At 43.8% G+C, this 17,029-nt stretch overlaps 1 protein-coding gene across 1 annotated transcript in view; it reads right to left on the reverse strand.

Annotated features, from left to right (window-relative positions):
• Positions 1–17,029, reverse strand: part of MYO10 (myosin X) — a 256,624-nt gene that overhangs the window by 198,335 nt on the left and 41,260 nt on the right. Inside the window, exon 2 of the mRNA XM_055422243.2 lies at positions 3,320–3,418. Coding sequence (XP_055278218.2) covers positions 3,320–3,418 — 99 coding nt within the window. The remainder of the gene's footprint in view (positions 1–3,319; positions 3,419–17,029) is intronic.

Raw genomic sequence — 17,029 nt, forward strand, 5'->3', positions numbered from 1 at the left:
CAATATCTTAATAATAACATAACCAAATCGGTCTGAAATTGGCCGGAACTGTAAAAGTCACCACGTGTTCGACCAGGACAAGGCCATGCTCTCCATCTCTGACCCGATTCTCTCAAGACTCTCTCTCTGTTCAGATACACAGTGGGTGGGCCGCGCCTGGGTGCCAGGACCAGGTAAAGAACTTCTAATCCTTGGTGGCCTCTTATCTTCTGCTGTGAAACTGTGCCGTCAGGGCAGGAAGAAGCAGGTCAGAAGAAAAAGAAACGAGAAGTCTTTCGGCCACTGCCAGCTCTCGAGCCACGTCGGAGCCACATTTTTCCAACCTGTCTCACTTTCCTCATATTTTAAACCATTTCCTACATGGGTCACCAAGCTAATTACAGTTGTTATACTTGGGAAAGACAGAGAGGACCACGTAAGACCAAGGATTTGATGACCAATTGAAGACTCTCAGGTTGGGAGTTGCTTTCATGTTTAAGTATATACTTTTCTGGTTTAGTTCTTTCTGAAACCCACGGTCCATAAATACAAGTCAAGAGGGAACAAAACTGCTGGCTTGACCATCCCTTTCGACGCTGAGGGCTGCCCATCGACCAGCTGGCAAAAGTGTCACACGACACCAACTGCTGACCACATGACAAACGCAGTAAGCTAAGAGGCTGTTAGAAAAGCTATGTGAGAAGCCTCTGCTGAGCAAGGCGTAGTTCAATAGGAATAGACAGCATCTTTGGAATATTGAGGATGCTACAAGCCAGTAACAAAAAAGGACAAAAACTATTTGATTGCACTCATATAAGTATCTGCTGCTGCTGCTGCTGCTAAGTCACTTCAGTCGTGTCCGACTCTGTGTGACCCCATAGACGGCAGCCCACCAGGCTCCGCCGTCCCTGGGATTCTCCAGGCAAGAACACTGGAGTGGGTTGCCATTTCCTTCTCCAATGTGTGAAAGTGAAAAGTGAAAGTGAAGTCGCTCAGTCGTGTCGGACTAGTAGCGACCCCATGGACTGCAGCCCATCAGGCTCCTCTGTCCATGGGATTTTCTAGGCAAGAGTACTGGAGTGGTTTGCCATTGCCTTCTCTGCATATAAAAGAATCTAAATCATAGAGAGTAGAAAGGTGGTTACCAAGGATTGGGGGAATTACACGTTTGTTGCATACACTGTCTCAGTAGATCATCAAAAGATGGAAAAGTTCAAGAGACCTACTGCCCAACAACGGGAATGAACTTTACAGCTACTGAACCGTACACTTCAACATGGTTAAAGTGGGAGTTTGAAGATTATGTGCTCTGCATCACAATTTTTTAAGAGGAAAAAGGGGGGGAAATTAAGTTGGAAAAAAAAGAATTCCATTAAGCTCCGTCAGGTCAGATACGCTGCTTAAATGTTATTTTGCCTTTTTCACATCATCTTGAGAAGGATGTACGAGGACTGAAAGGAGATGAATTCTCACCTGGGGAAAGGGAGAAGGCAAGACACAAAAATGCTGGCCAGGTCACTCGGTCCTTAGTTTATAGATCACATCACCCTACCTGAGAACCTGATGAGAAAGAGACCAGACTGGGCAGCAGTGACTGTAAGACAGGTGGTCTCTTCGGCCCCCTCTCCCTGCATCCACCACCCCTACTCTGCATCTGCATGTCATACCTGCATCGTCACCACCAGATAAATCCTGAAGAGCATTCAAGATGCTCAGATGAAAAAGGAACTGAGACACGGCAAAACAGCCCAGAAACATCACTGCTTATCAAGCCAAGAAATGAGGAGTGTATGACCAAGAGGCTCATCTCTGCTCAAGGTCTCGATAACCAAGTAGCCCATCAGCTGCACCCTACACAACACTGACCTTGAAGCGTCTGTTCTCAAAGCAACTCGCAAGCAAAATTCAGAAACTATGAATTTTAAATACTGGCACACAACCTCCTTTTGTTTCTTAAGGTCTTAAATTTTAATGTGCCTCTGAAGGAGGGACACCCTTGTATAACATTAAAATCGGTTTCCTTCGGGATTAACAGATACAAACTACTATATATAAGATAAACAATAAGCACATACTCGGAGAAGGCAATGGCAAGCCACTCCAGTACTATTGCCTAGAAAATCCCATGGATGGAGGAGCCTGGTAGGCTGCAGTCCGTGGGGTCGCTGAGGGTCGGACACGACTGAGCGACTTCACTTTCACACATTGGAGAAGGAAATGGCAACCCACTCCAGTGTTCTTGCCTGGAGAATCCCAGGGATGGGGGAGCCTGGTGGGCTTCCGTCTATGGGGTCACACAGAGTCGGACACGACTGAAGTGACGCAGCAGCAGCAGCAGCAGTGTAGCACAAGGGACTGTATTCAATACCTGCTAACAATCTATAAGGGCAAAGAATTTGAAACATATACATACATATTTACATATAACGGAATCACTTTGCTGTATACCTGAAACTAACACAACATTGTAAATTAACTATATATGTGTCTGTGTGTGCGCTCAGTCATGTCTGATTCTTTATGACCCCATGGACTGGAGCCCACCAGGCTCTTCTGTCTGTGGGATTTCCCAGGCAAGAAAACTGGAACGATTTGCCATTTCCTACTCCAGGGGATCTTCCCGACCCAGGGATCCAACTCTCATCTCCTGCGTCTCCTGCATTGGTGAGCCCATTCTTTAAACACTGAACCACCTGGACTTCCATTTTTTAAACATTGTAAGTTGGTTTCCTTATAAAATGGAGAAGCTAGGCTCCCTTTCAACTGTCCAAATGCAATCAATGGGCCAGTCTGTAGATTCACGTATTCGTTCTCAGTCCTTTTCACTTGCTTTACACTGAAGAATGGGAACCCTGGAGCAGTGGTTCCTACAGACAGAGGAGCTTCTTCAGTAGCTTCACAAGGTGGATAAGGAGGCTCAGGAGACGTGGTTTGCTCCATCCTGTCTTTACAGGGACCAGGTCACCACTACAGTCTCACTGGCAGACCAGCATTCCCAGCACTAGGCAAGTTTACAAACTTGAAGGGAAGGGCGCCATGAAACCAATCACCACCCCGTACTTCTGCTTCATCCTGATCCCCAGGAAGGAAGCCAGCCAAGTGCAGTGTTCTGTCCTGTCCTGGTTGGAACACTCTGCATTCCATTTGGGAGAATTTTTTACTGTGTCTCTCACACACTCGAGGTGTGCATTACACATTCCTTTTAGAATTCTGTTTCATCACTGAGAAATGATGCCTAGGGCATGAGGGGTGGGGAGCGGGGAATGAACACACGTGCCCTTACTCAGGGCCCCCGAGGAAGCAAACACGGCTGGTACGAAGCTGCAGGCTCTCTGCTCACCTGACCATAGTCCGTCTGGAAGACCACAACGCCCTCCGCACAGGAATTTACGGTACTGGGGAAATGCTGGCCATTTTCTCTCAGCCAGACCCGTGTTCCCTGTAAATAAAACAGACAGAATATAACTATGAGTTGGAACTGCATTTTGTGGCAAAACACCACCCATAAAATTACTATACTTAACTAAATTCCTTAAAAATCACTTTTTGAAAAGCAAATGTCTTTCTCAAATAAGCAAGGAATGAATCTTCAAAGAAAGCATCACCCAAAGCCTTGTGTGTTAGTTGAGCAGTCGTGTCCGACTCTTTGCGACGCTATGGGCTGCAGCCCTCCAGGCTCCTCTGTCCATGGGATTTTCCAGGCAAGGATACTGGAGTGGGTTGCCATTTCCTTCTCCAGGGGATCTTCCCGACCCAGGGACTGAACCCAGGTCTCCTGTGTTGCTAGCAGGTTCTTTACCATCTGAGTCACCAGGGAAGCCCACATATACCCACAGCCTTACATATGTACAAGTGTGACAGAAAGAAAAGAAAGGACAGAGAAAATCGTACTAAAATGCAACTGATTTCTGTGGATTATCTCATTTCATTCACACACACCCTTTGAGGCAAGAGTCATTATTATCCCATTGTATAGATGGAGAAGTGGAGATGCAGAGGTAGCTTGCCCAGCATCTCACATGAAGAAACCGCAAGTTTAATCAGGTCACCACACTGCTTTGCCCCAAGTTCAGAACTCTACAAGACGTTCAGGCTCCAACTACCCGAGTCCAAGCCCCATGCACTGGCCCACTTGGAGGGCACTGACTTCCTCCTTGTATAAAATGCACTGACCTCTCCAAGAGAGGGATTCCATTTTAGTAAGTATTACAATCCAGTCCCATTGGTATGAATTTTGGCAGGATTCCACCAGATAACAAATGTACCAAAATTTGGAATTACAGCCCAAGAGATAGCAACTTTTAACCTAGGGCAAAATGTCTGGCATTGATTTTATTTCTCTTTTTTTTACTTCCCCACTGGATAAATGAAATGACAATCAAAATACTTAGCTTTCCAATGCTGAATTTCCTCTTTCTTTGCTTTCCCAACATGAAAACAGTTTGTTTTCAAGGACGAGTGATAAGAATGTGTGCAGAAATTACTGGGTGTTCACTGGTCATTCAAATTATAAACAGTTACCTTTATGGCAATTCTTATACGTGGTGATGGGAATGTAAATTGGTGCAGCCACTATGCAAACAGTATGACGTTTCCTTAAAAAACTGAAGTGGAACTACCACATAATCCAGTAATTCCACTTCTGAGTATATATATCCAGAAAAGAAAAAAAAAAATTAGTTCCAAAAGATACATGCACCTTATTATTCACAGCATCACTATTTACAACAGCCAAGACAGGAAAGCAACCCAAATGCCCATCAGACCACTGGATAAAGACGACGTGATGCATAGATACATGAAAATTACTTAGTCATAAAAAATAATGAAATACTCCCATTTGCAGCAACATGATGGACTTAGGTTAATTTTGTTTAGTCAAATAAGTCAGATAGAGAAAGACAAATACTGTATGATATCACATATATGGAGTCTAAAAAAAATAATACAAACAAACGTATATGCAAAATAGAAACAGACTCACAGACATGGAAAACAGACTAGGGGTTACCCAAGGGGAAAAGGAGGGAAGAAGGACATACTAGGGGTGTGGGATTAACAAATACAAATTACTATACATAAAATAGGTAAGCAAAAAGGATATACTCTATTGCACAGGGAATTATATCCATATCATGCATTATACCCATGAACCCACAATGTCATATAATCTGCAAAAATACTGAACTACTAAGCTACACACCTGAAACTAACGCAATAATCTACATCAACTATACTTCAATTAAAAAATACTTAAAATTTTCCCAGTGGTCAGGTATGGATGTGAGGCTTGGTCTGTAAAGAAAGCTGAGTGTTGAAGAATTGATGCTTTTGAACTATGGTGTTGGAGAAGGCTCTTGAGAGTCCCTTGGACTGCAAGGAGATCCAACCAGTCCATCCTAAAGGAGATCAGTCCTGGGTGTTCATTGGAAGGACTGATGTTGAAGCTGAAACTCCAATACTCTGGAAAAGACCCTGATGCTGGGAAAGATTGAGAGCAGGAGGAGAAGGGGACGACAGAGGATGAGATGGTTGGATGGCATCACTGACTCAATGGACATGAGTTGGGTAAACTCTGGGAGTTGGTGATGGACAGGGAGGCCTGGCGTGCTGCAGTCCATGGGGTCACAAAGAGTCGGACACGACTGAGCAACTGAACTGATTTAAAAAAAGAATTACTTTTATAACTTAATGTATACCCAATGTGCTGCAATCACTTTAGAATCTCATATTACTTCCACTCTGCTCAATTTCATCAACTCCAACAAAAATGAAACAGTGGAAACACACCAAAATTATCATTTGATACATTCAGTTCAGTTCAGTTCAGTCGCTCAGTATTGTCCAACTCTCTGCAACCCCATGAATCACAGCACGCCAGGCCTCCCTGTCCATCACCAACTCCTGGAGTTCACTCAAACTCATGTCCATCGAGTTGGTGATGCCATCCAGCCATCTCATTCTCTGTCGTCCCCTTCTCCTCCCGCCCCCAACCTTTCCCAGCATCAGAGTCTTTTCCAGTGAGTCAACTCATCGCATGAGGTGGCCAAAGTATTGCAGTTTCAGCTTTAGCATCAGTCCCTCCAATGAACACCTAGGATTGATCTCCTGTAGAATGGACTGGTTGGATCTCCTTGCAGTACAAGGGATGCTCAAGAGTCTTCTCCAACACCACAGTTCAAAAGCATCAATTCTTCGGCAATCAGCCTTCTTCATAGTCCAACTCTCATATCCATACATGACCACGGGAAAAACCATAGCCTTGACTAGACGGACCTTGGTTGGCAACGTAATGTCTCTGCTTTTTAATATACTATCTAATTTGATACATTAATAGCACTTAAAGCTCCTTTTACTAGAATTTTCAACCTCATTTCATTGATCTGCTTATTAATTTGTTTTAATTTGAAATGTTAAATGAAATACTCAAATATATTGGTTACACATTTAACTTCTAATTTAAGGGACTACTACTGATCTCAACACAGAGTGATGCAAGGGGATAAACAAAGTAGAAGTGAACTAAGTATACTCAGCACTTTATGCTACTTTAAATTATGTTATTACTAGCATAAACAGTAGCTTCCAGTAATGGGGTGTCCATGAGGTGTCCCAGTCGCGTGCTAAGAGCCTCAACAACACTGATACTAACTTAACCTTTGGTAAGATAGGAATCCTTGCCCTGAAACTCAAGTTCAGAGCTTAAGTCCTTATCTCACAGCTAGTGACCAAACCAGGTCTCAAATCTTTCCAATTCCTTATTCCATGCTCTTGCCACGTACCACACTATGTGTCTCCTTAAAGCAATTCACGAGTAAATAAAATGCACTGCTGCTGCTGCTGCTGCTAAGTCACTTCAGTCGTGTCTGACTCTGTGCGACCCCACAGACGGAACCCCACCAGGCTCCCCCGTCCCTGGGATTCTCCAGGCACTAGAAGGTCAGAAAACAGCTAAAACGCACGAGCACACAAAGGTCACTTTCAGCGTCCAGTTATCACACACAATTCCTACTACAGGGAAAATTTCAGACATAAAAATCCAACGGACAAGTTACTCCCTCAGTGCCAAAGACGACTCTGTTTAAAATACACCAGCCAGGATCTAAAACACTTGTTGCCGCCACTGTGACCTGGGGTCCCCAGGAAGTCAACCCTGAGTTTGATGAAAGTATTTAGGGCCAGCAAGCTGGACCTCGGGGCTCTGGGAGGAGGGGGACCCAAAGATGGGGCCACCCACCTGTAAGGTTCTCCAAGAATTTCCACCAAGAAGATCAAGGTTGAAACACCACCAGCTCCTATTCCTCTTATGGGCTCTAGAGCTCCCCCAGCATCCCTACCACCACTCTATAAAAGGACGCCCCCTCCCAATGGGCATCCCCTTTCTCTTTAGTGTGGGAATTCTAAGTTGTTAACTCCCAACTTCAACCTTCCCTCCACGGAGGGGTTGAAATCCTCCATAATGAAGATGGAAAACCACATCCAAAATGAGTATGAGGGGTTTCTTTACAAATCCTGAAGACCACCTTATATAAAGGACACAGGTAACACCAAGAGGGCCGAGTTCCCATCCCCGCACAAGTTGGTCAGGGAGCTCTGATTCCCACTTTGGCTTAAGACACCGGTAACATCCAGAAAGGAGGACACAACTGCTGGGCAGTCCTGATTTCTTTATTAGCAAACAGCTGTTTTCCAAGAAGAACATTTACTGCAGGCATCTCTAAGACTGCTCTTTCAAATACCATTTCACACTAAAACTGCAGTATTTGTAATGTTCTAGATAGAGACTTCCAAGTGTCTTAACTACTTTTTCAGCCTTTTTAAAATTCACATGTCAAGTCACTGCAACACTGAAAGCTTTCAAATACCTACATGTAAAGAATCCACCTGCCAATGCAGGAGACTTGGGAGACTCTGGTTCAACCCCTAGGTTGGGAAGATCCCCTGGAGTAAGAAATGGCAACCCACTCCACTATTCTTGCCTGGAAAATCCCATGGACAGAGGAGCCTGTTAGGATCACACCGTGGGATCACAAAGAGTCAGAAACGACTGAGCACGCAAACACACACACACTCAAATGGAAACCTTCAAGGTCATAACACAAGAGCTTTTACTCATTAGGTAAAACCATAAAATAATCACAGTGGACCTCCATCCCAGAATCCTCAGTCCAAAGCTTTCTGTTTGCTATGACTACCACCTGCATTGCTTTGATCAAAAAGGATTTCATGTCCGTTTCCCAAGTCTCAAAATTGTCTATTTATATGAATTAAGATTCTGTTATGAAACACTACTGAATTAATATAAATTGTCACCAGGATTAATATACACCTCCCGACTTCCAGAGGCTACACAGTGTGCTGTTTCTTTCACTTGAGTTTCGCTGTGGCTCTTTTCGAACCTTGTCATTTGAAAGTATTACCAAGCCCTTTGTTGACACAGTCCTGCCTACAAGATCAAACACACAATTCAACTTCCTTAGTCCAAAGGTCTTTCTCAACAGGTGTGAAGAGCTGCTGATAAACAAGTCTTAAAAATCCAGCCCTGATTTCCAATCCAGAGCCCCCTGACCAGTTTTCCTAAACGCAGAACAGTGTCTTCCCCAGATAGGAAGGGAAATGCATTCAAAACACCCTCTTTGTTCTCTGAAAAAGTTTAAACAGGCAATTTTCATAGAATCAGACTTGCAAAGTAAAACTGGTACAATGGATATTTTTTACATAGATTGTTCTGGGTGGTTTCTCTCAGCCCTCAAACTTTCTGCTTCTATTCTATTTGAAAAGAACACATACTCCCTGGTCCAGAAAAGAGGCCACCCACAGGCATTTGAAAACGAAGTCACAGACAGACATTTACCAGAACATCCAAGGTTGAGTGGGGAAGAAAAATGCGCCCAACCATATGCAAACCATTATATTTTGTCATTAAACAGGCTGATAATTTAATGTACAATACAGGCATATGGAGAAAACTCCTAGCATATGGGGAAAATTCACAACTGGAGTAAAAATATGCCTGCTTTTAAAGCAGGTGGAACAAGTTGTATCACAAAATACACGTTTTATTAAAACTCTGGATGTTTTCATCTTAATCTGAGACAGGTATGTTAAATTCAACTTCTAAAAAACTTTTCTGCACACAATCACCATTAACAGTTTTACAAGATAAAGCACTTGCCCAGAAATTCCCATCTCTTTGAACTTGAGGGCAATCTTGTAAGATAAGGAGACAAGTAATACCATTTCTTTAAAAATTAGGTTCACAGAGATTCCATTTTTCCATTGCCAACGAATGACTTCCTGGCTGTACTAAAAGACCGACCATACCAAGTATTGGTGACAATGTGGAAAAACTGGTGGTGATATAAAATGGTATATCCACCTTGGAAAACAGTTTGGCAGGTTCTTAAAAATCAGAATATAATCTTGCCATATGTCCTAACAATTCAACTCCCAGAGATCTGCCTACTCAAAGTTTTTCAAAAGCCTTGTAAAATATTCACAGCAGCACTATTGATAATAGCTGAATTCTAGAAATCACTTGACAGCAGAAAAGTGCACAACCTAAAGTTGCAGGTTAGATTTTATTTGGGGACCTTATGGACGATTACTGCCCTGGCACCAGCCTCTCAGCTGAGTTAACAGTTCCAAACAAGCAAGGGAGGAGCCAGGATATATTGGAGGTTCTGCTGGGGGGAAAAGAAAAAATGTGGCCCAACACCAAGAGATTACTGCTAATCACAAAACCCAGCATCTCAAGTTAACAATTACAGTGTTTTTCCATGTATGGGAAGATGCAAGAGTCTGGGCTCATCGAATTTATTTCCCAGATATGCATCTTAACTATCTAGGGCCAGGATCCTATTTTCCTCCATTCTGAATCCCCTCAAGGTGCACTGTTGAGGGTGGCTACAGTGACTGATGGTGGGCACCCTCATTTTTTTATGGGAAAGGCAGGCTACATGTTTTTTTTTGTTCACACATTCAAATATCCATCAACTGGTATAGAAATAAAATGTGATAAATCTATACAATGAAAGGCTCAGCAATAAAAATAAATCACAGAATCACCAACAAGGATGAAACTCAAAAATATTACGCTAAGTAAAAGAAGCTACACATAAATGAGTATATATCATAGAATACCATATATACGAAATTTCTGGAAGAGGCAAATTCATAGACGCAGAAACTAGATGAACAGATGCCCAAGGCTAGGTGTCGGGGCAGGGAGACACACTGACTGCATGCGGAAGAAGGAACCTGGGTGGGGAGGACGATGGAGTCATTCTAAAACTGAATTGCGCTGATGGCGGCACAGCTGTCTAAATGCAACAACTGAATGCCCTCAACTCCATTCAACTGTAAATCTACAATGGGTGGATTTTCTTGTATGTAATTATACATGGTCATTTCAAACCATTTAAAAAATTTATATCCCGGCCGATATACTTCTCAGTGGTTCGTGAATGTTCTTAACCATTTCATAATGGGAAAAACCCAATCATGTCTCTATAATTGAGCAATGGTGATGTCAAGAAACACACACACAGGAATAATGATTATGTGCTCATGCGTGCATGTTTAGTCACTTCAGTCGTGTCCAACTCTCTGCGACCCCATGGACCACGGCCTGCCAGGCTCCTCTGTCCATGGGATTCTTCTCCAGCTGTGTTAAAACTCTGAAGACTGATCTGTGTTGGGTTCATTAAGTCCCCGCTCTCTATTAACATAGACTAGAAGGGGCTCAAAGACACAAGGCTACCAGGAGACGTGTCCAAGCTCATCTCCAGATAAGACTGTTAGAGAACATGTTGTTGTTTAATCACTAAGTTGTGTCTGAATCTTTTGTGACCCCATGGACTGTAGCTCACCAGGTTCCTCTGTCTATGGGATTTCCCAGGCAAGAATATTGGAGTGGTGTGCCACTGCCTTCTCCAGAGGATCTTCCTGACCCAGGGCTCCAACCCATATCTCCTGTATCGGCAGATAGATTCTTTACCACTGAGCCACCAGGGAAGCCTGTGGTAGAGAGTATCTCTGTTGCAATTATCGGCCTCCCTCCCTGGAAGATAATCACAAATCCCCAGCCAGCTGTGTGTGACCTGCATTAACTTCCTGCTAACATGGAAACACAACGTAGCTTTGCAGAGCCTAAAATACTTACCTCTGGCCCTTCTGCACAGAAAGTTGACTGACCCCCATTTAAGAAGCTAAAAGTCACTATCATAGATTCCAACATGTTGCTGCCCCATTAAAAAAATTTTTTTTAATTCTTTTTAACTATTACATTTGTCTTCTGATTTCAAGAATGATTATCTTTCCTGAACTTTGAAAAAAAATTGTTTAAAAATAAGGTAGGAAAACAACCCTAAAAAGGGATAATGATGATGGACTTTAAATACCATACTATGTGGCATGTTCTAATTACAGATTCACAGAAAAGAGGACATTCTTTAGTTAAACACACAACTCAGTCTCAGACCCACAACAGGGCACCACACCTATTTTTCTCCAGTAACTGCCTACTCGGCCCATGTTGAGTGCCACGGTTCAAGAGTCCTAACAACCTACATGATAAAGTCACGTTTGTTTCTGAAATGTGAACTGCCTTTTTAAAAAAAAAAGAAAGTCTAATAACATTGTAATGGATAAATTAATATGGCTATTTTTTAAAAAATGTATCTTGAGGAAAGCACTCTATCTTGAGATAGAGGAAATTAACCAATAACGTTTCCCAGCCTACCTATCTACCTACCTACCTACTTAGCTGCACTGGGCCTTAGCTGCAGTGTGCAGGATCTTTGATCTTCTAGCTGGGGCATGCAGGATTTTTAGTTACAGCATGTGGGATCTAGTTCTCTAATTAGGGATTGAACCCAGTCCCCCTACATTGGGAGTGTGGAGTCTTACCCACTAGACCAGGGAAGTACCTAATATGGCTATTTAAATCTGCAGTATTTTCAACAGCCAAAAGAAAGTTCTTCTTTTTAGCCTGCAATGACTCAGCTAAGAAGTAACCTGGATTTGTATGGATGTGAGAGTTGGACTGTGAAGAAAGCTGATCGCCGAAGAATTGATGCTTTTGAACTGTGGTGCTGGAGAAGACTCTTGAGAGTCCCTTGGACTGCAAGGAGATCCAATCAGTCCATTCTAAACGAGATCAGTCCTGGGTGTTCATTGGAAGGACTGATGCTAAAGCTGAAACTCCAATACTTTGGCCACCTCATGCAACGAGTTAACTCACTGGAAAAGACTCTGATGCTGGAAGGGATTGGGGGCGGGAGGAGAAGGGGATGACAGAGAATGAGATGGCTGCATGGCATCACCAACTCGATGGACATGAGTTTGAGAGAACTCCGGGAGTTGGTGATGGACAGGGAGACCTGGCGTGCTGTGATTCATGGGGTCGCAAAGAGTTGGACAAGACTGAACAACTGAACCGAACTGAATATAACAAGTGGGCTGATGGCTCAGTGGAGGATTCGATCCCTGGGTCAGGAAGAGCCCCTGGAGAAGAGAATGGCAACCCACTCCAGTATTCTTGCCTGGGAAATTCCACGGACAGAGAAACCTGGCAGGCTAAACCACAGGGTCACAGGAGTCAGGCACAACTTAGCGACTGAACACCATCAAATGTGGCAGGCTGGGACACAGGAGATCCTTGTTCTTGAAGATACTGAATTCCAGAAAGGAGATATGGGTAATATATTATAGTACAAGAATTCAAACATTTTAAAAACTGAGAGATAACTGACATGTAACACATTAGTTCCAGGTATACAGCATAATGATCTGATATTAGTATCTACAGAGAAGCGATCAAGATAATAAATCTAGTTAACATCCATTACCAAACATGGTTAATCATTTTTCTTATGAGAACTTTTAAGATCTACTCTCTTAGCAACTTTCAAATAACCAAACGGTATTATCAAGCATAGCCACCATGCTGTCCATTAGATCTGCAGGGCTTATTTTACAATTGGAAGTCTGCAGCATTTAAAGCTGTTCATTCAATTCCTCCACCCCTCCCTCTGGCAACCACTCATCAGTTTTCTGTACGAGTTCGGGGTGTGGTTCTGACGGGGAGGGTCCACATATAAGTGAGATCTCTCCTCATTCATAGTCATCTTTGTTGTTGAAGTAGGAATACCTTCTCATCAACAGAACTTTTTTTTCCTAATCCTTATTACTCAAATCTGTCTCAAAGGACACACGGCGTTTATAACTTACAAAGTTGTAACACAGGGTCCTCCACCTCATCAGTACTGACATTTTGGGTGAGGGAATTATTTGTCGTGGAGGAGGGGACTGTACTAGTTGAGAACCACTGGTCTAGAGTGAACGGAAAGTTCAAGAGCCACAGCCAAAGGAAAGGAGCTTTCAAACCCCATTAACTGAAAGCAGACTCCACTGTCTCAATTCTAGGAATTTCCACAACCTCCTGAAGTTGGATCAGCCCAGACATGACCTACCTGGGGCAGATCTAATTTCCGGTGACCTTGGCTGGGTTCTTACAGAAGGAAGGGGTTGAGTGCAGGGACGGAGTGCTGCAGAATGTGATTCAAAACATCTGACAGACAGAAGGAGCGAGGTCTCGGAGGCAGCCAGCTGGACGGCAGTACTAGGGGGCCTCTCTCCTTTTCCTCCTTTCTGTCCACTCGGCCAGAGTGGGGTTTTGTTTTTTTTTTTTTTACAGGTACTTTTCATGTTTCCTGGAGAAGGGAATGGCAGCCCACTCCAGTATTCTTGCCTGAAGAATCCCATGGAGAGAGGAGCCTGGGGGGCTTCAGTACATGCTTTCACAAAGAGTCGGTCACGACTGTGCGACTAACACACTTTCATGTTTAGTTCTAACAAGGTTTTTATGAAGACAATTGGAACCCACACAGACAAAAGCCCACTCAAAACCTGTGCTTTTTCACCTCGGGGAAGATTTCAACCCCAGGTGCTTGCAAACCTCAGTGCAAAACTTGTCAGCAGGTCTGGAAACGGTGCAGGTGAGAACGAAGTACAGCATCATCACATGTCCAGAGTGAGTATGAAAAATGCGGTGCGAACAAGAGCGGCGGGGTCAAAAGGGGCCCTAGTGGCAGGGGTCGGACCCAGGAGGTTCAGAGATGAAAGGAAAAGGGGCAACCCAAGACGTCTCCCCTGCAGAGACAGCCACACCTCGGGAGGGGACCAGGGAAAAGGGACGCAGCTTCGCAGCCACTGACCCCAGCATCCTGGGCACCATGGGTGGTCTGTGGGTCCACCCGCCACACAGCAGGCAGAGCAGAGCCTGGGGCCACCAGGGTGACTGGTCCCCGGATTCACTTCCTGCACGTGACCGCAGGGCTTCAGACCTGAGGCTGGCACCACCGCATCAGAGTCCCAAAAGCAGATGGTTCAGGGCTCCGTTCTCAAAGGATGCAGAATTCAGCTAGCGCGGGGCCAGCACCAACCGCTGAGGACGGAAAAGGAATGTGCTGTGAGCATATCGCCCAGGATGTCAGAAACACACAGTATGAAGATGCCCAGTGTGTCCCATGTCACCGGGACTGTGGAGCAGCAGTGGTGTTTGTTTTCTATAATAAGCAACGCCAAGGACAACTGTTCTACACCCATCAGAGCTGAGGCCACCATTAAATTCCAGGGAAAAAAATGTGTTGCTGACACTTGTTCAGGACTCACAGACACAACCCCTCCCATACAACCACTCCCAAAGGCTACGTGACAAGCGTTGCATAACTCCCCAGACTGGCCTATAGAAGCCCTTGAAGGCACTGCTCTTTTAATAAGGAATGTATACCAGCTATCTGTAGCTGAGATGTGTTTGCAGCTATCAGCTATGTCATCGTTGTCATCATAAACATCATTTCTTGGAAATATGAGCCTCAGTATCATTTACAGCACTATTCCCACAGCAAGATATGTCATGTCCCAAACACCTGACCATAAACACACCTAAAACACAGTACAGTTGTAAAGTGAGGCTGCCTACCTTCAATACTATAAAGTTCACCATCTGGCCCATGCCTCGTCACCATTCCCAGTGAGAAGGGTCACATGGCATCCATATTATTTCCCGTTGTCCACCTATAAGGTCAAACTGTCACCACTGTGAGCCACTGCTTTCACGGGGACAATGACATGTAAAGTACATGAGCAGTAGGAGGTGGAAAGGGAAAGGAAAAAAAGAAAATGGTGAAAGATTTTGCCAACAATAAACTAATCTTTGCTCAATGTTCCTCAGGTAAAGATGCAAAGACTCATCGGTGACCCCACTCATAATCAAAACCAAAGCAAACTATGCTAAATGGCAAGACACCTAACTTATGAAATTGTAAGTCTTTTGCTGTTGTTCAGTCACTATGCCTTGTCCAAATCTTTGTGACCCCATGGACTGCAGCACGCCATGCTTCCTTGTCCTTCACCATCTCCCGGAGCTTGCTCAAATTCATGTCCGTTGAGTCAGTGATGCCATCCAACTATCTCACACTCTGTCATCCCCTTCTCCTCCTGCCTTCAATCTTTTCAAGCGTCAGGGTCTTTTCCAATGAGTCGACTCTCTGCATCAGGTGGCCAAAGGATTGAAGCTTCCCTTTCAGCATCAGTCCTTCCAATGAATACTCAGGGTTGGCTTCTTTAATGAGTTTATTCCCAATACTGGGCTTCCAACTTGCCAACTGATTCCATCCTGGTTTTATACTTTGATTTTCCCTACCTTCTTCTCAACTCCTCCTAACAACTTTTCAGTCACTCTACTGAACCACAGTGACGAGAAGTAATCCCAGAAAGAGTAACACCGAAAGAAATGAATCATCTCCAAGCTGCTGAGACAACCTCAGACAGTGTAGGAACGTGACCATCCAAGGACCAAAAACAAATTATTCTGTCTAGTAGCTAATCATACAGCTAACACATGTGTCTAAAAGAAAACAGAAAACGAACCCAAAGAATCAGCCAACACATTTAAAATTCATTCAGTCTGTAAATCACTTCACCCATAAATCCATTTGTCTGTCAACCCAGCCACCTTTCCACAAGTCCACCCTTCCTACCAGCATCTTTTGAGCCCTCTCGTATGTACCAGATGCTCTGAAAGATTCACCAGTCTGTAAGTACCCTACATACAAATGAGTTCAGTTCCAAGAGCATGTCTGTAAGTCCAATTTGTTCATAAATCCAACAAAGCTAGCCCAGGAACTCAACTACAATTAGCCATATAGTACTGTAATAGGTTTATAATACTTTTTATGCAAATAATGCATAAAAAAACAGATACAAGAAATGAAACATTTTTAATCTTACAGTACAGTACCTTGACAAGTACTGTAGTACAACAGTTGGCACTCGGGGGCTGGCATTGAGTGAACAGGCAAGAGTCACCAACTAGAGGAGGGAGAAGAGGTGGGAGATGGTCGAGCTGAAGGATCGTCAGCAACAGGAGACGGAGGAGCAGCTGCAATTGTCCTGATGCTGATGGAACAGCATCAGACAACTCATGTCTCATGCTGATGGAACGCGTGTTCACATCGCGGAAAAGTTTGCAACTTGAAGGTTCATACGTAGGGGACTTGCTGTATATAAAATCATTCCTGCTCTAAAACATTTACAATGTATTGGAGGTAAAACTATGCCTATTCTAATACCCTCTACCTGCAGTCTGTCTTCTGAAGCAAGGAATTATGTAACAGGAGGAGCCGAAGAATAAGACAAGAAAGAGAAGTAGGTCGCTGGGAGAAGGCCAACCAGACTTTATAAAATGAGCACAACTGTTCTAAGAACTCTTAAAAAATAGTGGGAAATCCTCGCTCAGGGACACGAAACAACTGGCTTCAGAACCGCATTCCATTCTTCCTTTTAGTGGAAACAGTAGGAGATGCAGAGCAGGAGGGACAATGGAAGACCATCGCAGGATGTTTCCCTCCTCACGGAGCGCAACGCCAGGTGTCCTTTACCTCTCCGTTCCTGGCGTTTTGTCCTTTCCTATTCTTGAGAAGAATCATTTTCTTTTAAAAAAAGAAAACAAAACCAACAAAAACTGGTTAAGATAATCTTGATG

The sequence above is a fragment of the Moschus berezovskii genome, chromosome 18, assembly GCF_049115385.1.
Source record: "Moschus berezovskii isolate FMDL1 chromosome 18, NW_MosBer_1.0, whole genome shotgun sequence".
Classification (NCBI taxonomy): domain Eukaryota; kingdom Metazoa; phylum Chordata; class Mammalia; order Artiodactyla; family Moschidae; genus Moschus; species Moschus berezovskii.